Source organism: Oncorhynchus mykiss, chromosome 16 (assembly GCF_013265735.2).
Source record: "Oncorhynchus mykiss isolate Arlee chromosome 16, USDA_OmykA_1.1, whole genome shotgun sequence".
NCBI lineage: Eukaryota > Metazoa > Chordata > Actinopteri > Salmoniformes > Salmonidae > Oncorhynchus > Oncorhynchus mykiss.
Window position 1 is genome coordinate 33,835,540 of NC_048580.1, and position 25,038 is coordinate 33,860,577.

At 44.5% G+C, this 25,038-nt stretch overlaps 1 protein-coding gene across 1 annotated transcript in view; it reads right to left on the reverse strand.

Moving 5' to 3' along the window:
* LOC110491843 overlaps nucleotides 1–25,038 on the reverse strand; it is a 90,329-nt gene that overhangs the window by 63,215 nt on the left and 2,076 nt on the right. The window contains exons 3-18 of the mRNA XM_036945771.1: nucleotides 24,924–24,979; nucleotides 24,372–24,591; nucleotides 20,268–20,461; nucleotides 17,585–17,761; nucleotides 16,267–16,458; nucleotides 15,074–15,171; nucleotides 14,245–14,431; nucleotides 13,908–14,107; nucleotides 13,548–13,692; nucleotides 13,119–13,412; nucleotides 12,898–12,997; nucleotides 12,560–12,766; nucleotides 5,549–5,689; nucleotides 4,928–5,106; nucleotides 3,561–3,769; nucleotides 2,852–2,996 (exon numbers count right to left, since the gene is read on the reverse strand). Coding sequence (XP_036801666.1) covers nucleotides 2,852–2,996; nucleotides 3,561–3,769; nucleotides 4,928–5,106; nucleotides 5,549–5,689; nucleotides 12,560–12,766; nucleotides 12,898–12,997; nucleotides 13,119–13,412; nucleotides 13,548–13,692; nucleotides 13,908–14,107; nucleotides 14,245–14,431; nucleotides 15,074–15,171; nucleotides 16,267–16,458; nucleotides 17,585–17,761; nucleotides 20,268–20,461; nucleotides 24,372–24,591; nucleotides 24,924–24,979 — 2,744 coding nt within the window. The remainder of the gene's footprint in view (nucleotides 1–2,851; nucleotides 2,997–3,560; nucleotides 3,770–4,927; nucleotides 5,107–5,548; nucleotides 5,690–12,559; nucleotides 12,767–12,897; nucleotides 12,998–13,118; nucleotides 13,413–13,547; nucleotides 13,693–13,907; nucleotides 14,108–14,244; nucleotides 14,432–15,073; nucleotides 15,172–16,266; nucleotides 16,459–17,584; nucleotides 17,762–20,267; nucleotides 20,462–24,371; nucleotides 24,592–24,923; nucleotides 24,980–25,038) is intronic.

The following is a 25,038-nucleotide window of genomic DNA, read 5'->3' on the forward strand; positions in this document are numbered from 1 at the left end:
TAGAGGACCTTGTACATTTAATGTAAAATAACAACCCAATGTTTATATCCCAGGACAAATGAGCTATTAAGCTTAATTGCCATAAATGTTTAATGCTTTTCCACGTGTCCCCAAATGAATATAGTTAGTTCAAAGTTCGTTTTGATATTTCAACCTGCGAGTTCTGATCATGTCTGGTGTGGGTGGACAAAATCAACATGCACGCTGTACATGCTGACCACACCACAAGCGTTGCAAAATAAATGTACACATACATGTTATTCAATCATTGCACCCACACTGCTCGGGCACGTCTGCGTTGCCAGGTGCTAAAATGGAACTTGACTCTATTTGTGACGCTTGCAAGTTAATTTTGATATTTCAACCTGAGTGTCCTTGATCGCGTCTGGTGTGGGTGGCAAAATCATCATGCGAGTGGTCTGGTCAGCATGTAACGCCAGGTTCAGCAATGTACCTGTTTTATAATCCGCACGCTTGCGCTCAGATGGGAGGGGTGGAAATATTTTAGGTGTGTCCTTAAACATGATCCGCAGCGCTGTTAGGGATATTTAAGACCAACCAAAAGCTGGTTTTAGCAGTAACGCAGTTGGTTATGGCATGAATGTTGACAACGGAAACTCAGCAAATCCAGCCGTAACACACACTGCCCATATGAAAATTAATAGCCTAATGTGCTTTTGGTGCATGTATACTCGGTATTTAGAAACATGTTTTTGGGGGGGTAAAAACCAGCACAGCCTCCCCTCTCAATTAAGGCTTTTTTTTGTCCTGTCCAATGCAATAGCGTAGTCAAGACTGTCAAGTAAGGGTTTGGCTCCTGAGACCGATTTGGAAATAACTCAATCACCAAAGCTATTAAAATATAAAGTTTGAGAGGAGTAAAACTGAGCTGACATGTTGGCTACGTGTCCATGCCCATAATGAAACGAGAGAAGAGAACATTGGTGAATACGGGTGAACTGAGCTGACACATGTTGGCTACGTGTCCATGCCCATAATGAAACGAGAGATGAGAACATTGGTGAATACTGGTGAACCGAGCTGACACATGTTGGCTACGTGTCCATGCCCATAATGAAACGAGAGATGAGAACATTGGTGAATACCGGTGAACCTGGTATTTAGTTATCTGCAACAACTGCTTGTTTTCCATTTCATATGTTCAAAACCCTTCGGCCTACTATAACGAAGGCTGGTTCAACAGCAATGCCTGTCTTCTTATCTTGCTGATTTAATGACATCATTACATGTATTTATTGCTGTTTAAAAAGCAACTGCTTGTTTTTCCATTTAATTTGATTACAACCAATCTTATTAGAATGATTCAACTTCCTGGTTAAGGCTGCAACGTCCATAGAGTGCATGCAATGGAACTTCTGGAGATGTGTGACTGCGATGTTAACTGTAAGATGGTTCCAAATATGTTCAGAAAACAGGCCTATTTGGGAGCAGTAGAACGGTGAGTGGACATTCTTTCCCTTTAAATTGGGTCTTTGTCCAGCTACTGTGAAAAGTTTAGTTATGTGTGTAAAATCCGCCAATGTTTTAATATTACATGCCCACAGAGAGAAACTATGGTGCCTGCAATTGTGACAATCAATCACATTTATATATAAAGCCCTTTTTTTTTTACAGATCATCTATATGGGACTTTCCAAATAGTGTGACCGAATCAAGTTAGCTACTTAGAAGTTTTTTTCCCTGTTAGCTTGTGCATCACAATCCTTAACTAGCTAAGCTTTTTGAAACATGACATTTCCTGGCAGCATTTACTCACCACATTCAGTAGCTTGAAAACCCCCAAAAAGCTTGAAAAACTTTTTGCTAAAGATATTTCATGATGGATTTTTATTTTAGTTAGTTTCAGTATGGTATATTCATTATTTTATTTAAGTTTAAATGGTTTTTCATGATTCGTTTCAGTTGACTATAAAAACCTTGCAAGTCAGGACGGCCAGGCATTTGCGCGGTTTAGAAAGTTTCTGCAAGGTGTTTTAACACGGAGGTTTTCAAACTTTTTAATGTCATGGACCCACAAATATTATGAGCCCCTGGACGAGGACCTCTACTAAAATGTTTCATTTTCACAAGGTCACAATTATGTTCCTGAGAGCCGCTTGCGAGCTACGGAATTACTAACATTGATAACTTATATTTGACACATTTTGCCATGAAGAAAGTTTTTCCAGTTTTAAAGCAAATTTCCTGCTTCTCTTCACATTTCGCCATGGCTTATATCATGTTCATATGCTATCTGAGCATGGCCAGCTTTAGCCTTTTGGGTCCCGAAGTAAGTTTTCGTTGGAGGCCTTCCCATCAGAAATAATAATAGGTTGAGGGCCCGTCAGTAATGAGGCCCTGACTACCACTGGTTTACAGTGAGACATGCAAGTGCAAAGGCTATTTGCATATTGATGGAAAATATGATTGTCATTGGGGTTGGATAGGAAAGATGGGAAGATTAATCAAGATTTGACCAAACATGTTCTGTAGGTATAATTAAACCAATATTTAATTTAGTGAAAAATGGGTAAAGTATTCTTTAACTTTTCCACAGACACACAGAAAGGTGCAGAAGCAGCACAGGCAACACCCTTTTTTTGGGGCTATTTAAACAGTTATTACAGAGACCGCCATTTGGCTGGCAAATTACTGATCCAAAATTACATGACCGTCACAGCCCGATCACATACCTTACCATACAAACAGCTAAAAGTAGACTGCAATATTGATATGATCATACACGGTGATCACTCCTACTCTGAGACACTTTATAAATAAGTGCCCCGGGCCCCTGCAGTGAAAGGTTCAGTTACATTGCAGATTGAACATGTCCCCAACTGCCACTGACCTGCTCATGAAAGCCTGCTGGTGTACGTCTTGGGCTTTCCTGACATTCACAGTGGCCTGGACCCAGGTGTGTAGAGCTCTCCTCTTCGCTGCCCTTCTCTCACTCTCCACATACTGACCCAGTAGCTGTCTCAGCTCACACATCCCTTTGGAGAAACCACACAGTGTTAGTTTCATCAGCTGCTGTACAATAATGATACAAAACACAGGATAAACTAAATTGACTGCACTGGGGATATAATGTGGCAATGCCAAGTTCTGTTCCAAGTGTATATTTTGCTTACATGAAGTGTATGGCATGTTTGAAAAGTGGAGTTGCTTGTAAAACTATCCCCCCTTGTACAGTGGCTGATACAACAGTGTTTCTCAACCCATTCCTGGGGGACACCCAGTGGTTACAGTTTTGTTATAGCCAAGCCCTAACAGAACAACTGATCAAGGGCTTGGTGGTTAGTGGGTCAGTTGACTCCGGTGTGTTAGGGCTGGGCTAGAACAAAAGTGTGCATTCACTCTCTACCAGGAATCGACCAGGAAAAATGGGTGTATTCAGAGAAATGTAAACGCATTTGTTGAAATAGAATGAAGAGCTGACAAGATTCTCTATTATATCTGACAGACATGAATTATTCCTACTCAATACATTTCGATTTGAATGCTCTGGAACGTTATATCCCCCTGAACAGGCCCCTGGATTACTAAGCGAGACCCACTGTGGGTATGATCTCTCCAGCGCTGCAGATTCTGTCTGGCCCCCAGCGCCAGTCTCTCCTGGCCTCTCCTGCGGAACTCAAGGCTGCGGGTGGCAGACCCCCTCCAGTGGGCCAGGGCTTGGCCAAGCAGCCTCTGGTGGAGGTGGGCCCAGGCTAGAGCGCTCATCTCCCTCTGGGAGTGGACACATTGCTCCCACGCCGTAAACACCCTACACAAACATGTAGGGAAGGGAAAGAAGGGATTTGGTACTGGTCAGGAGAAATCCTATGGTAAGTAATGTGCACACATCCAATAAAATCCCACATAGAAGTGAAACTTAAACAAAATGCCCTATGCGGTCAACTTTGCTAATGAAACTACAGGAGCATCTACAGCAGTGCCTGTATTTCTCTTCATCCCCTATACCTTTGAAAATAATGTTTTGTTTGTAAAAAAAAAATATATATATATAAATATATATATATTTATATTTCTTTATATATATTTTTTTTATACAAACAATATATATATATATATATAGCTATGCTTCCTGGCTGATGTTTTGGTCACTTTTGAATGCTGGCAGTGCTTTCACTGTAGTGGTAGCATGAGACAGAGTCTACAACCCACACAAGTGGCTCAGGTAGTGCAGCTCATCCAGGATGGCACATCAATGCGAGCTGTGGCAAGAAGGGTTGCTGTGTCTGTCAGCGTAGTGTCAGCGTAGTGTCCAGAGCATGGAGGCGCTACCAGGAGACAGGCCAGTACATCAGGAGACGTGGAGGAGGCCGTAGGAGGGCAACAACCCAGCAGGACTGCTACCTCCGCCTTTGTGTAAGGAGGAGCACTGCCAGAGCCCTGCAAAATGACCTCCAGTAGGCCACAAATGTGCATGTGTCTGCTCAAACGGAAACAGAAACAGACTCCATGAGGGTGGTATGAGGGCCCGACCTCCACAGGTGGGGGACCACAGACTGTCCAGGAGTTGGCGGATGCTTTAGTCCAGGTCTGGGAGGTGATCCCTCAGGAGACCATCCGCCACCTCATCAGGAGCATGCCCAGGCGTTGTAGGGAGGTCATACAGGCACGTGGAGGCCACACACACTACTGAGCCTCATTTTGACTTGTTTTAAGGACATTACATCAAAGTTGGATCAGCCTGTAGTGTGGTTTTCCACTTTAATTTTGAGTGTGACTCCAAATCCAGACCTCCATGGGTTGATACATTTGATTTCCATTGATAATTTGTGATTTTGTGTTCAGCACATTCAACTATGTAAAGAAAAGTATTTAATAAGAATATTTCATTCATTCAGATCTAGGATGTGTTATTTTAGTGTTCCCTTTATTTTTTTGAGCAGTGTATATATATTCTCTGTCACACAACCTGGTGAGTGTGGTGTGTGTGTAGAAGGCGGTGACGGCCTGGCTTTGTCTGAGGCGTGCTGTCCAGAGGGTGAAGGTGCTGTGGGTCCTCTGTCTCTCTCCTCTCCTCCGCAGCCACACCGCCCTCTTCACCAGCTGGGCCCGGGCCTCCGGGTCTGGCCTTACTCTAATCAACGTCCGCTAAGAGAGAGAGAGGATGTTATTAACCCATAATACCATTAGCAGAAGGGCTACCCTTATTACAAAATGTTTTTAGAAATTATTGGAGGATAAATCCATGTGAGTAAAAATGTTCCAACATTTGTATTTTTTTCCTAGCTGAGAAATGATTGGTTGTGTTTATGCTCACTACTGGTCTGCATTTTTGGATGTCACTGGACGAAGAAAAGTAAATTATGAAAATGTATATCTCACTCTAGCCCACTTGCCCCCTTCTCCCCAAAGTGAACATTTTAACTACCTTAAAAAAATGATACTTGAAGGTATGGTTATATACCAGCATTGGATTGGTGTAAGCATGGACTGATGGGATTTCCATCATATTCCCTACACCAGTAAATTCCTTGAGGGTAGTGTACAAGTGCACACTTGGATGAGAGGCAGTTGTGCTTCGACTCCCTACCTTTTTCTTCCATGTTAAGAAGCAGCTCCTGAGGACTGCCGTGGTGTGGAAGTCGTCGGCCATCCTCTGCAGGGTGACCTTTGACCTTTGAGCGACCACCCTTTTCCAGTGAGCCACAGAGAAAGTCAGAATTGCAGTTTCCTGTGTGAAGCAGGGAGTACATGAGACAGGTGACCGAGAATACTGGCACACATGTTGACTTTCAGCCGATCCAAATCCACTTCCTATCCCTTCCAGTTTGTCCTATCCCTTCGATGTTGGCAGATCTGTTAGATGGAAGCAATATTCCCTTCGTAAGGCAATCAAACCGGCAAAACATCAGTACAGAGACAAAGTGGAGTCGCAATTCAACGGCTCAGTCACAAGACGCAAGGACTCCAGATAATCACAGATTATAAAAAGGGGAAAACCAGCCACGTCGTGGACACTGACGCCTTGCTCCCGGACAAGCTTCTTATACCTTCTGTGCCCGCTTCGAGGAAAACAATGCCGCCGTTGCGGGCCACCGCCACTCACAAGGACTGAGCTCTCGTTCTCTGTGGCTGACGTGAGTAAGACACTTAAGCGTGTTAACCCTTGCAAGGCTGCCGGCCTAGACGGCATCCGTAGCCCTGTCCTCAGAGCATGTGCAGACTAGCAAGCTGGAGTGTTTACGGACATATTCAATCTTGCCCTATCCAAGTCGGTTTTCCCCACTTGCTTCAAGATGTCCACCGTTGTTCCTGTACCCAAGAAAGCGAAGGTAACTGACTATCGCCCCGTAGCACTCACTTCCATCAACATGAAGTGCTTTGAGAGGCTAGTTAAGGATCATATCACCTCCACCTTACCCGACACCCTTGACCAGGGATGTCAAACTCATTCTATGGAGGGCCTAGTGTCTGCAGGTTTTAAGACCTAGACAACCAGGATAGGGGTAACGCCTTAGTGGGAGTTCTTAACTAATTAGTGACCTTAATTCATCAATCAAGTCCAAGGGAGAAGCGAAAACCCGCAGACACTCGGCCCTCTATGGAATGAGTTTGGCACTTGCCCTAGACCCACTACAACTTGAATAGCGCTCTAACAGAGGGGGGAATACTCATTTTCCACCATAATTTGCAAATCAATTCATTAAAAATCCTACAATGTGATTTTCTGGATTTCTCATTTTGTCTGTCATTGTTGAAGTGTACCTATGATGAAAATTACAGGCCTCTCATCTTTTTAAGTGGGAGAACTTACACAATTGGTGGCTGACTAAATACTTTTTTGCCCCACTGTACATATGAGATGAGTAATGTAGGGTATCTAAACATTATATTAAGTAGCATTGTTTAAAGTGGCTAGTGATATATTTGACATCAATTCACATTATTAAAGTGGCTGGAGTTGAGTCAGTATGTTGGCAGCAGCCACTCAATGTTAGTGGTGGCTGTTTAACAGTCGGATGGCCTTGAGATAGAAGCTGTTTTTCAGTCTCTCGGTCCCTGCTTTAATGCACCTGTACTGACCTCGCCTTCTGGATGATAGCGGGGTGAACAGGCAGTGGCTCGGGTGGTTGTTGTCCTTGATGATCTTTATGGCCTTCCTGTGACATCGGGTGGTGTAGGTGTCCTGGAGGGTAGGTAGTTTGCCCCCGGTGATGTGTTGTGCAGACCTCACTACCCTCTGGAGAGCCTTACGGTTGTGGGCGGAGCAGTTGCTGTACCAGGCGGTGATACAGCCCGACAGGATGCTCTCGATTGTGCATCTGTAGAAGTTTGTGTGCTTTTGGTGACAAGCCAAATTTCTTCAGCCTCCTGAGGTTGAAGAGGCGCTGCTGCGCCTTCTTCACGACGCTGTCTGTGTGGGTGGACCAATTCAGTTTGTCCGTGATGTGTACATCGAGGAACTTAAAACTTACTACCCTCTCCACTACTGTCCCATCGATGTGGATAGGGGGGTGCTCCCTCTGCTGTTTCCTGAAGTCCACAATCATCTCCTTTGTTTTGTTGACTTTGAGTGTGAGGTTATTTTCCCGACACCACATTCCGAGGGCCCTCACCTCCTCCCTGTAGGCTGTCTCGTCGTTGTTGGTAATCAAGCCTACCACTGTAGTGTCGTTCGCAAACTTGATGATTGAGTTGGAGGCGTGCATGGCCACACAGTCGTGGGTGAACAGGGAGTACAGGAGAGGGCTCAGAACGCACCCTTGTGGGGCCCCAGTGTTGAGGATCAGCGGCGTGGAGATGTTGTTACCTACCCTCACCACCTGGGGGCGGATCGTCAGGAAGTCCAGTACCCAATTGCACAGGGCGGGGTCGAGACCCCGGGTCTCGAGCTTGATGACGAGTTTGGAGGGTACTATGGTGTTCAATGCTGAGCTGTAGTCGATGAACAACATTCTCACATAGGTATTCCTCTTGTCCAGATGGGTTAGGGCAGTGTGCAGTGTGGTTGGGATTGCATCGTCTGTGGATCTATTTGGGCGGTAAGCAAATTGGATCGTTTAGCTCAGTTACCTTAGCTTTCTTGGGAACAGGGACAATTTTGGCCCTCTTGAAGCATGTGGGAACAGCAGACTAGGATAAGGATTGATTGAATATGTCCGTAAACACACCAGCCAGCTGGTCTGCGCATGCTCTGAGGGCGCGGCTGGGGATGCCGTCTGGGCCTGCAGCCTTGCAAGGGTTAACACGTTTAAATGTTTTACTCACGTCGGCTGCAGTGAAGGAGAGTCCGCAGGTTTTGGTTGCAGGCTGTGTCAGTGGCACTGTATTGTCCTCAAAGCGGGCAAAAAAGTTATTTAGTCTGCCTGGGAGCAAGACATCCTGGTCCGAGACGGGGCTGGTTTTCTTTTTGTAATCCGTGATTGACTGTAGACCCTGCCACATACCTCTTGTGTCTGAGCCGTTGAATTGTGACTCTACTTTGTCTCTATACTGACGCTTAGCTTGTTTGATTGCCTTGGAGGGAATAGCTACGCTGATCGTGAACTTCAGGAGACAGCCGAGGGAGCATACCCCTTTCCACATAGACGGGCCCACAGTGGAGAGGGTGAAAAGCTTAAGTTCCTCAGCGTGCACGTCACGGACAACCTGAAATGGTCCATCCACACAGACAACAACATTATCAAGAACTTCAGCCACCCGAGCCATGGCCTGTTCACCCTGATACCATCTAGAGGGCGGAGACGATACAGGTGCATCAAAGCTGGGACCGAGAGACTGAAAAACAGCTTATATCTCCAGACTGTTAAAAATTCACCACTAGCCGGCCTCCGCCCAGTACCCCTCTCTGAACTTTAGTCACTGTTACTATCCGGCTACCACCCGGTACTCAACCCTACATCTTAGAGACTGCTGGCCTATGTACATAGTCAAACACTGCACATTAATAATGTTTACATACCGTTTTACCCACTCCATATGTATATACTGTATTCTAATCAAGGTTCATCCTTTATAACTTCTGCTGTACACACCTTTCTATTCTTATGCTGTCCATAATGTCAATATACACCATCATATACATTTATATTCCGGATCCTTGACATCGCTCTAATAATTCTATATTTCTTCATTCCTTTATTTTGGGGAATGTGTGTGTATTGTTTTGTTAAGTATTTGTATTTATTAAGGATCCCCATTACTCTTCCTGAGGTCCAGCAACATTAAGTTGTATACAATTAAAAATATTACATTTTTCACAACACATTAAGTGTGTTCCCTCAGGCCACTACTCTACTACCACATATCTACAATACAAAATCTGTGTGTACGTGTGTCTTATGTGTTGTGTAAGAGTGTGTCTGTGCCTGTGTGTGTCTCTTCACAGTCCCCGCTGTTCAATAAGGTGTATTTTTATCTGTTTTTTAAATCTGATTCTACTGCTGCATCAGTTACCTGATGTGGAATAGAGTTCCATGGCTCTATGTAGTACTGTGCACCTCCCATAGTCTGTTCTGAACTTGGGGACAGTGAAGAGACCTCTTGTGGCATGTCTGGGTGTCCGAGCTGTGTGCTAGTAGTTTAGACAGACAGCTCGGTGCATTCAACATGTCAATACTTCTTACAAAAACAAGTAGTGATGAAGTCAATCTCTCCTCCACTTTGAGCCATGAGAGATTGACATGAATATTGTTAACATTAGCTCTCGTGTTCATTTCAGGGCCAGCCGTGCTGACCTGTTCTAAGACAGTTGTAATTTTCCGAGGACCCTCTGTGGCACCTGACCACACGACTGAACAGTAGTCCTTCCCTACAAGCATGCTGAAAGTTGGTTGTCAATTTGTTTACAGTAAAATAGCATTGTAACTGGTGAAACACAATTTTTTTCCAAAACTTTATTAAACTGTTGGTAAAAGGCTGATTGGTTGGCTATTTGAGCCAGTAAAGGGGGCTGGCTATACTGTTCTTGGGTATCGGAATTACTTTAGCTTCCCTCTAGGCCTGAGGGCACACACTTTCTAGTAGGTTTAGATTGAAGATATGGCAAATAGGAGTGGCAATATCATCCGCTATTATCCTCAGTCATTTTCCATTCAGGTTGTCAGACCCCGTTGGCTTGTCATTGTTGATAGACCATTTTTTTCACCTCTTCCACACTATATGGAATTAAAAATTACAATACCAGTCTTTCATAATTTATACTTGGATGTGAAGTGTCACCGTTTGTTGCTGGCATGTCATGCATAAGTTTGCTAATCTTGCCAATGAACAAAAATCATAAAAGTAATTGGCAATATCAGTGTGTTTTGTGATGAATGAGCCATCCGATTCAATGAATGATGGAGCTGAGTGCCTTTTTGCATGTAAGGTGTAAGGTGCACAAAACCTTTGAACTATCATTCATGTTTGTTTCATATTATACTTTCTTGTTTTTATTCAGTTTAGTCACAGGATTGTTAAATTAGCAGTATGTTTACTAATCGGTTGAGCCAGTCTTATTTGCCATTCCTTTTGCTTTTTTTTGCTCAACCATACCATTTTTCAATTCCTCATCCACGGGGATTCATGTTTTTACAGTACTTTTCTTAATGGTTGCATTGCTTATTAGTAACTGGGATAAGCAATTTCATAAATGTGTCAAGTGCAGCGTCTGGTTGCTCCTCATTACACACCACTGACCAACACATATTCTTTACATCATCAACATCAGAATCACTACAAAAACCGTATTGTATGACCTTATTCACTATAATAGGCCCAGCCATTGGAACTTTGGATTTCCTAGATATGGCTATTATATTGTCATCACTACATCCTATGGATTTGGATGCTGCTTTAAAGCAAATTTCTTCAGCATTAGTAAAGATGTGATCAGCTTCCCACAAGAATGGGCTTTAATTGAGGCAAAACCTGTAGCCATATTACATCAACAATACTTAACATTAGATCCTCTCTAGGATTTACAGGAATGTGGTTCTGAATATAAACAGCAACACCATTGGCATTTCTGTCTTTTCTGTAGATGTTATCATGTATTGCTACCACTGTATCAAAGTTATTATCGAAGTCAGTTTCAGAGATAGAATATGAATGTCACCTGTTACTAGCAAGTTTTATTGATTTCTTGAACCTTGTTTCTTAATGTGAGCTATTTTTTATCACCTGGGATGCTTGCTTGTTTTCATTGCTTTACTGGGAAGGTTAGCAGAACATAACATGCTCATGTTATTTATGTTATTGCAGGGTGAGCTGCACACAGCTACAATGCTAACAGTATAATTCTGGTTCATATGCACACGATTAATGCATACAATAGCTGTAGGATCAGCAGAGGCAGTTAGAGGGACATGAACTAGGTTACTCACACTTACATTGTGTCTACCATTGCCCCAGGGATGTACATTTTCTGAAGCATTACGGACAACTCAGCGACACAATGGTAGGCATTAACTGAGCTGGGCTTGGGTCATTGTCTCAATGCAGCCTTATAGGTATTACTGCACTGTTGGAGCTAGTAACATAAGCAATTCGATACACCTACAACAAAAAAAGATGTGTACGCCACCAATACAATTTGATTTGAATATGAAGGAAGCTCCACCACTACACCCCTTATGCTGGGTGGACACTGGGGTGGACACTACACCCCTTATGCTGGGTGGACACTGGGGTGGACACTACACCCCTTATGCTGGGTGGACACTACACCCCTTATGCTGGGTGGGCACTACACCCCTTATGCTGGGTGGGCACTACACCCCTTATGCTGAGTGGGCACTACACGTCTTTCAAAATATTAACATCGCTGAGCCTCTCACATTAAACAACCATCTTTCCTGTACTTTTTTGTCTTGCAAACGTAGTGGTGCACAACCGAAACGATGCGGCACAGACGGGGACGTCACACACAAGATTCTTCACTTGGCCGTGATCATTCTCGATACCACCACGCAAAAACAATTATGTGATTAGATTGTGTAGCTAGAACGAGCTGTGGCTCAAAGCAGCCTCATGAAACATTTTCAGTCAGACATTCACGCTTGCCATACAGAGTTGAAATACCTAGCCAATAAATGTTGAATTGAATAGCATTGCTTGTGAACTTCAGAGCTGTAACGATTTGATGCTTTGATTAAAGGCAATTACAAATTCATACTAGTAGGCAAGTAGTAGACATCGCTCCTGCTCAAGAGTCTACACATTCTGGGTGATGCGAAACAACGTCATTGGCGATTGCAGATCACCATTCTCAAAGCTTGTCGTTGCACATCTCACACTACAAGAGCATTGGAGATTTTGTGCTGATAAAAATCCAACATTTTTGAAAATATCATGATGTCCGGGACGGCTCAAATATGGGAGAGGTAGCCCTCAGACTGCGTCTCTGACCGGTTCACATTAAACAAGCGTCGGTGACGGCCGCGCGCCCCGAGTAGGCAACGACATGGGGATTTTGTCTCCGATCTCAAACTTGTCTGAGACAGCTAAATCGTGTACGGTACCCTTACAAAATGTAAAAACATCAAAAGAGGAAAGGGTAGGGAGCTAATTTCAGCCTCCCTGGTAGAATAAGGCTTAATATTAATGCTATAATACTGACCATCTGTATGGCTGCGGTGCTGAGGCTCTGGGTGTGTCTCCTCCACAGGCTGAGGGCGGTGCCAAGCATGGCCCGTCTGCGGACATCTGCCATCAGGCCCATGAGGCGTCGCTGCTCCCTGCCGACTCTGACATAGTCCCTCCACTGAGAGAAGGCCACACTGAGGGAGGGACGTAGCATCCGGCCCACCACACTCCTCATGACACCCTGACAAAGAGAGATGGGAGGTAAGGGGTATAGAGAGAATATGGATATTATTTTAAACTTTTGGCAATATTGTATGTTTTGATAAAGGATGCAAGAATGTGTGGAGATTATACAAACGCAGGATGAAATACCTTTAATCTGGGTGAGCTCTTGTGATCTGGGAGACTTTGATGCGAGAGGCAGAAGGTTAGGTCACCCTCTGCAAAATCAACATGGTTCTCGACCTGGAAGCTTTGTGGAGAAGAGAGCAAAAGGCCTTGAAGCAGGGTTACACAATGTTTGCATCAGTCATACTCTAACACTCACCACCTCCCTTTCAAACAGTGTGTGTGTGTATATTCAACAGACTGACCAGGTCTTGAGACTTTCCAATGGGGATGAGGCCAGTAGGGGGCGTCCTCTGTCCATCTGTGCTGAAGAGGAGCTGTTTGACCAATCGCTGAGCTCCGTGCTGATGTTATGCTCTGCCACAGCAAGCTTCAGGGAGAGGGGAGAGGTGCTGCCGAACCCAGAGGAAGAGGATTCCAGCGCTGCCAGTCTAGTCCTGAACCTGTGCACCCTGCAGGCCTGGGAATCCCACGCCAGCTCATGCCAACGCTGCAGCGCCAATCTCACCTGCACCCTTGCCCGGGCCACACAGTACAGTCTGAGACAGGTGGGGAGTGAGAGGGATGGAAAGTGGAGACAGAGCAGTTTAAGTATACTCCAAAGCAAGTAAGTGAAAAGGGGGGGGGGGGGGGGGGAGTCCAAGACGAGAGAGCAGCAGTGTGGTGATAGCTACCTGGCTAGCTGGAGCTTGCTCTTCTCCCTCCTCCAGGAGTGAAGGCTTGCCTGGAGCTGCAGGTTGTCACACAACTCCTCCAATGTGATGAGCCTGGCACCACCATACAACCTTGGCGTCACCGCCTCACTCGGCCTCATATTCCCTAGAACATGTGAGATTTAGCACACATTTGCACTTTAACAGCCATGGAATTCATGAAGAACTGCCGGGCGTACAGGCTTTTGCTGCAGTCCTGCTCTGGAGCTTAAAGCCTGTACACCCAGTAGCTCGCCGAGCATTGAGGGTTCCCTGGAGGATTTATGGGAAAGAAGAAGTGAATGACAGAAGGTTTCATTGAAGTTAAGACGCCAGGCCAACCTGTCAGTGTCCCTAGGGTCAGCGCCTGTGTCCTCCTCCTCTCCAGCAGGTGTGTGAGGAGGCGTGTGTGTCGGGACCGTAGCGCTGTGGCTCTCCTCCAGCTCTGCAGGGTGTGTGCGGCCATCCGATCATTCCTCTCGCTGCAGTAACACACGCACGCCGCCCTTCGCTCGGCCACACCCCGCCAGCCACGCAGGATGCTGAGATGGGGTCAAACAATGTTGATCAATGTTAAACTCTGAAGGCACACTCAAAACTAACTGGAGCACACTTGAGTCAAAATGGAGACATTTCATATGATATCATTTGTCTATTTATCTGTGCTCCATAGACTGACTGTGAGAGCTGTGCCCGTTGCCTTCTCTCCTGTATCTCTAGGGCCCCTCTCCTGACCAGGACCCTGCGGTTCCAGGATGTAAACGCCTCCTGCAGCCTCCTCCACTCCAGCAGGTGGTGCCACCTCTGCACCAGTCTGTGCCCGCAGTCTGCCCGGGCAAACTCCTGGTGCCACCTCCCAAAGGCCACTGGTGAGAGGAGATGAGGCCAAAAGACATTCATCATCCCAATGACTCTAATAGACACTTCATTAGCCGCTGGCCCAAAATTGTGTCACTTCCGTGCAAGCCAGTGCATGCTAGCGCCAGACAGGTTTGAAACCCAAAGACTCGACGAGGAAAACAGACCGACAGCTCTGGCACTACTAGCTAGCACATATCAAAAGGAACTATTTAATGTGTGAATGCCAGCTGTTTAGCACAGGCGTTTCCAAACCTTTTTTGCACACAACCCCAAATTCACACTAGAAAATGCAGGGGACACAACTTGGAAAAATGATATTCCCCAGTTAAGACTGTTCATATTCACTCAATTTTAGGTCCCGAAGGCTGTCCCAACACAATGACATGAAAGCTCATTCTAATAGGGTAAAAGGCCATTAGTAGACACTAACATGTTGTATTCTATACCCATTTGAAGATAAAAACCTGACCCCATGTGCTGGAACCACTGGTCTAGCAGGAGAAGATAATCGCCATGTTGTAGAGGTAGAGGGAGGCACTATGCCAGTCAGTGTGAGAGTTGGGACTTGGATATATACTGTCGTGTGTTTGTTTGAAGTCAGGGTACGACTTAAGAGGAGGGCTCACTGGCACACACACACCACTTGCCTGCTAAAATTTGTCTGGAGAGCACCTGTTCGGCCTCGACACACACGCGCTGCAACCGGGCTCCGTGTGTGTGCTCGCGCCAGCGCTGGGCAACCCTCCTGTGTGCATGTATGTGTGGTAGTCATATGGAGACAGACCGACAGAGAGAGGGGGAGGGAGAAAGAAAGCAGGAGGGAGAGATGAGATCATTATTCTTGGATCTGTACAGTGTGTGCTAATATTGTTGAGTTTGAGGTATTCAAATGTCAATCCTATACATAGAAGGATAGGATCAATTACTGAACAAAAATATCAATGCAACATGTAAAGTGTTGGTCCCATGTTTCATGAGCTGAAATTAAAGATCCCAGAAAAAGCTTATTTCTCTCAAATTTTGTGCACAAATTTGTTTACATCCATGATAGTGAGCATTTCTCCTTTGCCAATATAATTAATTCACCTGACAGGTGTGGCATAAGAAGTTGATTAAACAGCATGATCATAAAAGGCCACTAAAATATGCAGTTGTCACACATGTCTCAAGTTGAGGGAGCGTGCAATTGGTATGATGATTGCAGGAATGTCAACCAGAGCTGTTGGCAGAGAATTGAATGTTCATTTCTCTACCATAAGCCACCTCCAATGTTGTTTTAAAGAATTTGGCAGTACGTCCAATCAGCCTGACAGACCATGTAGACCATGTATACCAACGCCAGGACCTCTACATCTGGCTTCTTCACCTGCGGGATCGTCTGAGACCAGCCCCCCCGGACAGCTGATGAAACTGAGGATTATTTATGTCTGTAATAAAGCCCTTTTGTGGGGGAAAACTCATTCTGATTGGCTGGGCCTGGCTCCCCAGAGGGTGGGCTATGTCCTCCCAGGCCCACACACGGCTGCGACCCTGCCCAGTGCTGTGAAATCCATAGATTAGGGCCTAATGAATTTATTTCAATTGACTGATGTCCTTATATGAAATGTAACTCAGTGAAATCATGAATTGTTGCGTTTATATTTTTGTTCAGTATATCAGTTGAGGACAAACTGAAAGATCCTCATAGAATGTTAATGGGCCATTTCCATTTGAAAATAAACTGAATTTCAGTTTGTCTCCTGGTCCATTGTAGCAAGGCAATTTAGTGACTACAAGACCATCACAACTGTAACATAACCCTATGGCAATCACTATTTGGCCGCACTAGTAGGGTTATGACCTGACGATGCGTTGCAGCCTATCCCTCTGTCGTCTTCTCTGCTCTGCTCTCTCTAGCCACAGCAGAAGGCTGTGCTGCAGTAGGCTCCTCCTGTGGAAGCCAGCACTCTGATTGGCCCTAGCAGGTCGCTCCTCCTCCCTCTGTGTAGCCCGGGCCGCCCACACACTCCAGGCTGCAGCTAGGCAGGACGCCCTGTGTAAGAGCAGGGGTGTGTTCAATTTAACGGAATGTTCTTATCGTTGCAGTTAGAAATATAATGTGTAGAGCTGACATGACTCACAGTTTTACTTGACAAACACTCATACCTGATCTACACAAAACATTTCTACATGAACATTGTATCCTCCTGAACAGACAACAACACTAGGCTAAACTCAGAGAAGATGACCACACAGTGCCATGGGATTGAAGTTGGAATATATACAACTGAAGAGTTAAATATAACTGTATCCCCTTAGGATCCACTAAGGGCTCTATTAAAATCAGATCCAATTAGCCGACATCTGCATAGCGGTTGTTTTGGCGGTTTCTGAGGTGGAACTGCGTTAGAGCTGTCAAATCCACAAGCGGCTCCTGGCATTATACCTAAAGCGGGCATTGCCATTGGCTGCACGGAGTGGCATTAAGAGAGATCCCATGCAGCCATGTTTACAAGTTTGATCTGATTGAATCAAGGCCTAACATGCTGACTAGACCGGGCGTGCGCGCGTCCACCATCGTGTGCATGTAGATTTTGTCCATCCACAGACGTGATCAGGACACTCAGGTTGAAATATCAAAACGAACTCTGAACTAACTATATTAATTTGGGGACAGGTCGAAAAGCATTCAACATTCATGGCAATTTAGCTAGCTAACTTGCTGTTGCTAGCTAATTTATCCTGGGATAAAAATATTGGGTTGTTTGAAACGTAGAGGACGTAGGTCCTCTACTCTGACAATTCATCCACAGATAAAAGGGTAAACCAAGTTAGTTTCTAGTAATCTCTCTTACTTTGGACTTTATATGGCGGTTGGCAACTAACTTTAAAGTGCATTATCACCACCAACTGGACTGGAGTGTGGACCTCAGTTCATCTTTCAATCAACCATGCGGGTATATGCTCCTAATAACCAAGTGGGAGAGGGGGTACTTGCATCACAAATAGAACCACCTATTTTAGCCCCTGGCAACGCAGACGATCGCGAGCAGTTTAGATGCAATGATTGAATAACATGGTTTGTGTACATTTATTTTGTAATGCTCGCACACGTTATGCAAGCAGTTTGGTCAGCATGGAATACTTACACAAACTACTATCAATAACTGTCCCTTTACCTGTGCTGTTCAGTGGCCAGACGTGCCGTGACCCAGGCAGCTCTCCACAAGGCGTAGGCCCGACTCTGCTGCCTGTGGTCCCAGTGGAGGGCTGCCCTCTGGGCTTGCAGCGCCCACACCTGCAGCCTCACACCAGCCTGCCTCCACACCAGCCAGTGCTTACACAGCAGAGTCAGACTGGTAGGGGATGAACACAGAAAAAATGTTACAGGGCCCAACTCTTTGAGGTTATTATTACAGATGCTTGTGCATTCAGTTCACGTGTTTTGTTCACGTGTTTAGGGGTGCATTGCTGTAGGGCATCGTTCCCATTCATAGCCGAGTGACATTGTCCTAGATACAGAGGTCAATTGTGGGCCATTTCATGGTAATAAAATGACGATGAGACTCCGATTTTTCACCATAAAATGTATGCCAAACAAAAACCATGGATTGCAAAGTTAAACCATACATTTCTATAAACATGGACTACTTTCAACACATTCCACCGACAATTTGACAAACACATTTACTTGAAGAACAGCGCAGATATAGTTTCATAACAGAATGGAGGTAAAATATTTTTGGGGTGACCAAGATGTCAAAAAAAACTCTTAAATATCTATTCTAAATTAAGATTCAAAGAAGTCTGCAGAAAGAATGGGTTGTCAGTTATGATATGACACCTTAAGTTAAAATGTAATTTTGGTTACAGCCTGGAAGAGCTTTGCCACCCGACCCGAGCCCGACAGGCCCCAACATTATACATCGGGTTAGGGCCATGTAATGCATGCTTTTCATCAATAACTACGGTATGGGATGGGCTCGGATATCACAAAATCCATCATTAACATTTTGAAGCTGAGCCATTTGCTCGTGCTCTGCTGCGCAGTACAGTCATATCTAACTAAGATTATAAAATTGTCAGAAGTGCTTCAACGTTCTCAAATATAAAACAGGAGAGATTATTTAACAGAAAATAATTATGTTAAGTTTTGTCGGAGTTTCGAGTGACAAAGTAGCTAACAGCTCTCTCATGTCCCAAATCAGAGCTGTTGCCATGGACACTCGGAGCGGCCATCCGCAGAGCGAGCTGCGCGCGGGGAGCGAGTGACAGACAGAGAGGAGCAGATCATGGATTTACTAACAGAGGAAGTTATTTCTGATTAGGGGTTTCGGGCCGGGCCTTAAACTTGTCAGAAGCAATAGGGTAGGGCCTGAACGTCACGGGCACGGGTGGGGCTTAAAATTCACACCTGTGCAGGGCTCTATGGACCGGACCTAATCTGAACCGATCATAGATGTCTGTTTCACAAGTATTGGACATTACAGTAAAGCACAATACAGTACATTATACTGCACTCTACTCTAGTGTGCTCTACTGTTCTGCATAGTAATGTGATGTACTAAACTACAGTACAGTACTGACCTATACTTTACTGTACTGTCCAAACTTGTGAAGCAGATATCTACATTTCAACGACCAGTGCTCAGTGGTTGAGAAAGCAGTGGTTACAGTAAATGAAAAGAGGGGGCTAATGGATAGGTGTTGGTAAGAGACAGGAGAGGAGACATTAACCGGAGAGAGAGAGGAATGGGTTGTCCAGACTGCTTCACAATTATGAGCTGAACATAACAGTATACCAATGGAAGGGAGGACAGTAGCAGGAGACAGAGCTGAACATGACAGTATACCAATGGAAGGGAGGACAGTAGCAGGAGACACTATGAGCTGAACATAACAGTACGCCAGTGGAAGGGAGGACAGTAGCAGGAGACAGAGCTGAACATGACAGTATACCAATGGAAGGGAGGACAGTAGCAGGAGACACTATGAACTGAACATGACAGTATACCAATGGAAGGGAGGACAGTAGCAGGAGACACTATGAACTGCACATAACAGTATACCAATGGAAGGGAGGACAGTAGCAGGTGACCCAACTGTGGTTTGTGACTACTATCATTTCCCCTTTTTGCCAATTCAATTGGAGTCATTCTAATACATATTTTTCAGCATTTTGTTAAGGATTTTGCAACTGTGACACGTTTTAATCACTCAAGAAATCATAAACAAAATTGTTATCAGTAAAAACACTAACCAATTAGTAAATTATTGTACTTGTCATTAATATCCTCCCTCCTCATGAGAGAGAAATTAGAAAATATCTTCAAGATATGTGGGTTTTTGGTAACAGAATGACAAGACACTAGGCAATATTTCTTATAGAAGGCAAATAATTTCAGCAAAATTAAATATTAGATTTTAGTAATTTATCAGACAAATATAAATGTTTATATTAGTTGGCAATGGTCTTTAACTTCAATAATATTGTGTTTTGATTAATTTCTAATACCTTAACACTTTTACTGGTAGATGTTTCCCAAGACCTCTTTTCCATCTGTTTAACCAGAAGAAAAACCTTTGCTTATTCCACATTTTAGGAAGGAATATTGTTGAAAAATTGATATGCCTTAATTTATAAAAAATATAAACTCCGCTTTAATTTGACACCAAATTTGATGTGCTCCTATGAACTTCACATGTTGGTGCTCATGGGTATTTTACATGGGAAAAGTAAAGGACATAAGGGAATTTGTTGTCGAATTCACATTAGTTGACAAATCAACCAAATGTAAATCAAAACCAGACGTTGAACTGACATCTGTGCCCAGTGGATGGTTGTGTGTCTGTCTGTCTTACTGGTAGTGTATGAGCGATGCCCTGCCGAGCTGCATGCCCTGGATGTGGCTCCTCCAGGCACAGTAGGCCGTCCTCAGGACCAGGGTGTTGCTGGGCTGGGTCAGTCTCCTCAGCAGGCACACGACCCCAATGTCACCCCGCATAGAGCCAGGGCTCACGTTGAGACAACGCATCTGTCCCACACACCTCCTCCACTGTTAGAAGGAGAGGAATAACTAGCCGTTTGAATAAGCTGGATGTTCATGAAGATTACATTTCTGTATGTTGTTCGTAGCACACATTACACATACAGTGCATTCGGAAAGTATTCAGAACTCTTGCCATTTCCCCCAGAAAAATGTTACAGCCATATTCAAAAATGTATTCAATTGTTTTTTTCCCCACTCAATCTACATAAAATACCTCACAATGACAAAGCAAAAACAGGTTCAGACATTTTTGCAAATGTATAAAAAAAATATAATATACAGTGCCTTGCGAAAGTATTCGGCCCCCTTGAACTTTGCGACCTTCTGCCACATTTCGGGATTCAAACATAAAGATATAAAACTGTATTTTTTTGTGAAGAATCAACAACAAGTGGGACACAATCATGAAGTGGAACGACATTTATTGGATATTTCAAACTGTTTTAACAAATCAAAAACTGAAAAATTGGGCGTGCAAAATTATTCAGCCCCTTTACTTTCAGTGCAGCAAACTCTCTCCAGAAGTTCAGTGATGATCTCTGAATGATCCAATGTTGACCTAAATGACTAATGATGATAAATACAATCCACCTGTGTGTAATCAAGTCTCCGTATAAATGCACCTGCACTGTGATAGTCTCAGAGGTCCGTTAAAAGCGCAGAGAGCATCATGAAGAACAAGGAACACACCAGGCAGGTCCGAGATACTGTTGTGGAGAAGTTTAAAGCCGGATTTGGATACAAAAAGATTTCCCAAGCTTTAAACATCCCAAGGAGCACTGTGCAAGCGATAATATTGAAATGGAAGGAGTATCAGACCACTGCAAATCTACCAAGACCTGGCCGTCCCTCTAAACTTTCAGCTCATACAAGGAGAAGACTGATCAGAGATGCAGCCAAGAGGCCCATGATCACTCTGGATGAACTGCAGAGATCTACAGCTGAGGTGGGAGACTCTGTCCATAGGACAACAATCAGTCGTATATTGCACAAATCTGGCCTTTATGGAAGCGTGGCAAGAAGAAAGCCATTTCTTAAAGATATCCATAAAAAGTGTTGTTTAAAGTTTGCCACAAGCCACCTGGGAGACACACCAAACATGTGGAAGAAGGTGCTCTGGTCAGATGAAACCAAAATTGAACTTTTTGGCAACAATGCAAAACGTTATGTTTGGCGTAAAAGCAACACAGCTGAACACACCATCCCCACTGTCAAACATGGTGGTGGCAGCATCATGGTTTGGGCCTGCTTTTCTTCAGCAGGGACAGGGAAGATGGTTAAAATTGATGGGAAGATGGATGGAGCCAAATACAGGACCATTCTGGAAGAAAACCTGATGGAGTCTGCAAAAGACCTGAGACTGGGACGGAGATTTGTCTTCCAACAAGACAATGATCCAAAACATAAAGCAAAATCTACAATGGAATGGTTCAAAAATAAACATATCCAGGTGTTAGAATGGCCAAGTCAAAGTCCAGACCTGAATCCAATCGAGAATCTGTGGAAAGAACTGAAAACTGCTGTTCACAAATGCTCTCCAGCCAACCTCACTGAGCTCGAGCTGTTTTGCAAGGAGGAATGGGAAAAAATGTCAGTCTCTCAATGTGCAAAACTGATAGAGACATACCCCAAGCGACTTACAGCTGTAATCGCAGCAAAAGGTGGCGCTACAAAGTACTAACTTAAGGGGGCTGAATAATTTTGCACGCCCAATTTTTCAGTTTTTGATTTGTTAAAAAAGTTTGAAATAGCCAATAAATGTCGTTCCACTTCATGATTGTGTCCCACTTGTTGTTGATTCTTCACAAAAAAATACAGTTTTATATCTTTATGCTTGAAGCCTGAAATGTGGCAAAAGGTCGCAAAGTTCAAGGGGGCCAAATAATTTCGCAAGGCACTGTATATATATATATATATATATATATATATATCAATAAAATCGGACCCTTTACTCAGTACTTTGCTGAAGCACCTTTGGAAGCAATTACAGCCTAGAGTCTTCTTGGGTAGGTCGCTACACACCTGTATTTGGGGAGTTTCTCACATTCTTCTCTGCAGATCCTTTCAAGCTTTGTCAGGTTGGATGGGGAGCGTTAATGCACAGTTATTTTCAGGTCTCTCAAGAGATGTTTGGTCGGGTTTAATAAGTCCAGGCTGCAGCTAGGACACTCAAGGACATTCAGAGACTTGTCCCGAAGCCACTCCTGCGTTGTCTTGGCTGTGTGCTTAGGGTTGTTGTCCTGTTGGAAAGTGAACCTTCGCCTCAGTCTGAGGACCTGAGCACTCTGGGGGAGGTTGTCATCAAGGATCTCTCTGTACTTTGCTAAGTTCATCTCCTGACTAGTCTTCCAGTCCCTGCCACTTAAAAACATCCCCACAGTATGATGCTGCCACCACCATGCTTCACCGTAGGGATGGTGCCAGGTTTCCTCCAGAGGTGATGCTTGGCATTTGGGCCAAAGAGTTCAATCTTGCTTTAATCAGACCAGAGAATCTTGTTTCTCATGGTCTGAGTCCTTTAGGTGCCTTTTGGAAAACTCCAAGCGGGCTGTCATGTGCCTTTTACTGAGGAGTGGCTTGCGTCTGGACCCGCTACCATAAAGGCCTGATTGGTAGAGCGCTGCAGAGATTGTTGTCCTTCTGGAAGGTTCTCCTATCTCCACAGAGGAACTCTGGAGCACTGTCAGAGTGACCATCGGGTTCTTGGTCACCTCCCTGGCCAAGGTCCTTCTCCCCCGATTGCTCCGTTTGGCCGGACGGCCAGCTCTAAAAAGAGTCTTGGTGGTTCCAAACCTCTTCCATTTAAGAATGATGGAGGCCACTGTGTTATTGGGGAACTTCAATGTTTCAGACATTTTTTGGTATCCTTCCCTGGATCTGTGCCGACATAATCCTGCCTCGGAGTTCTACGTACAATTCCTTCGACCTCATTGCTTGGCTTTTGCTCTGACATGCACTGTCAACTGTGGGACCTTATATAGACAGGGGTGTGCCTTTCCAAATCAGGGGTGTGCCTTGTCCAATCAATTGAATATACCACAGGTGAACTCCAAGTTGTAGAAACATCTCAAGGATGATAAATGGAAACAGGATGCACCTGAGCTCAATTTCGTGTCTCATAGCAAAGGGTCTGAATACTTATGTAAATAAGGTATTTCTGTTTTATATTTTTAATAAACCTGTTTCGCTTTGTCATCATGGTAGTGTGTAGAGTGAGTTTTTTATTTAATCAATTTTATAATAAGGCTGTAAAGTAACTAAATGTGGAAAAAGTCAAGGTCTGAATACTTTCCAAATCCACTGTATGTCAGTTATGATAAATGAATATTCTCATACAAGCATACATTAAGGATAGTCCCCGATAATAGCCAAAGTTTGTTTCCATGCAATCTGGTCTGCCAGCTGGCACTCTGCGGTAGAGCCTGGGGACGAGGTTAGTTTCCATGTAACATGGAGTTGAGCAATATGTCCTCAGAAGACATGTCATATTTGTTATTTAGCTCTGCTGTGTGAACATCTGAGAAAACACCAGACAGACATTCTGCCCCGGCAACAACAGCACATTGTCCTCTGTTACATTGGTGGTGGATGGGGTGTCTTACCCTCATACAATGTAAAGTCTAAGGCCTAGTGTGAATCTCAACATAAACACCATGCACTCTTCATAGGGCCAGGAGTTCATCGTGACCATGTGACATGACCAGGAATAACTCTGGGTCCTAGTTATAGTTATGGCTAGGAGTTTTTCCTGATTAGGTTGCATGGTGTGGAAAACCCTCTGGACCTAGTAATTATTAGTCTGGGTGCCAGTCTGTTTCTGCTCTCTTGCCAACTCCTTATGGAATCGGCATACAATTGAAGGAGTTGGCAAGAGAGCAGAAACAGACAGGCACCCAGGCTGAGTATCATCGCTGACCCGATGGAAACAGTGGGCGAGGGTCAGGGCATCCGTCCTCCTGGCAAGGGTGTCTGTCTGGGCACGTCGGGTCACCACAGCCCACCTCAGGGCAGAGAGGCCGGTCCTCAGGATGTGTCTCCGGTGCTGGAGTCTGGCCCGTGTGTGTGACCTCCACTGATGGTCCCATGTCCTGAAGCAGCGCAACTGCAGTCTGAATCTGTAGAGTGCCAGCCACCTGCTACAAGTACATTCCAGCCCTCAGGTGCAATTAAGAGGCACAAACATCACAATACCCCCCCCCCCCCACCACCACCACACAATACCTATACACTTGAGATGTTGCTGTTGAACAGAAGTTCACCCCAAATTTATTTCTACAAAGTTTGGCTGCTTGTTCATTATTTTCCAAAACATTAAATGTCCATTGCCATCCTAAAGGAATTGACACCTGTCCTGCACCTCGATGTTTTTTTGTGTGCTTTATTTCACCCAATTATTTTGTGTCAGGTGTCTGAGTGACAGCTTGTGACTTGTTATTTTTGCAGATATTTTACCTAAGGAGTCCCATACCTGTCCTCTATTGTCTCCACAAGACTGGGGCTATGAATCTCTACTGCGTCAATAGGCTGCCCAAACAAAAGAAAGGTGTTAGAGTGGCCAGGATCATTTTCTCATGTTACACACA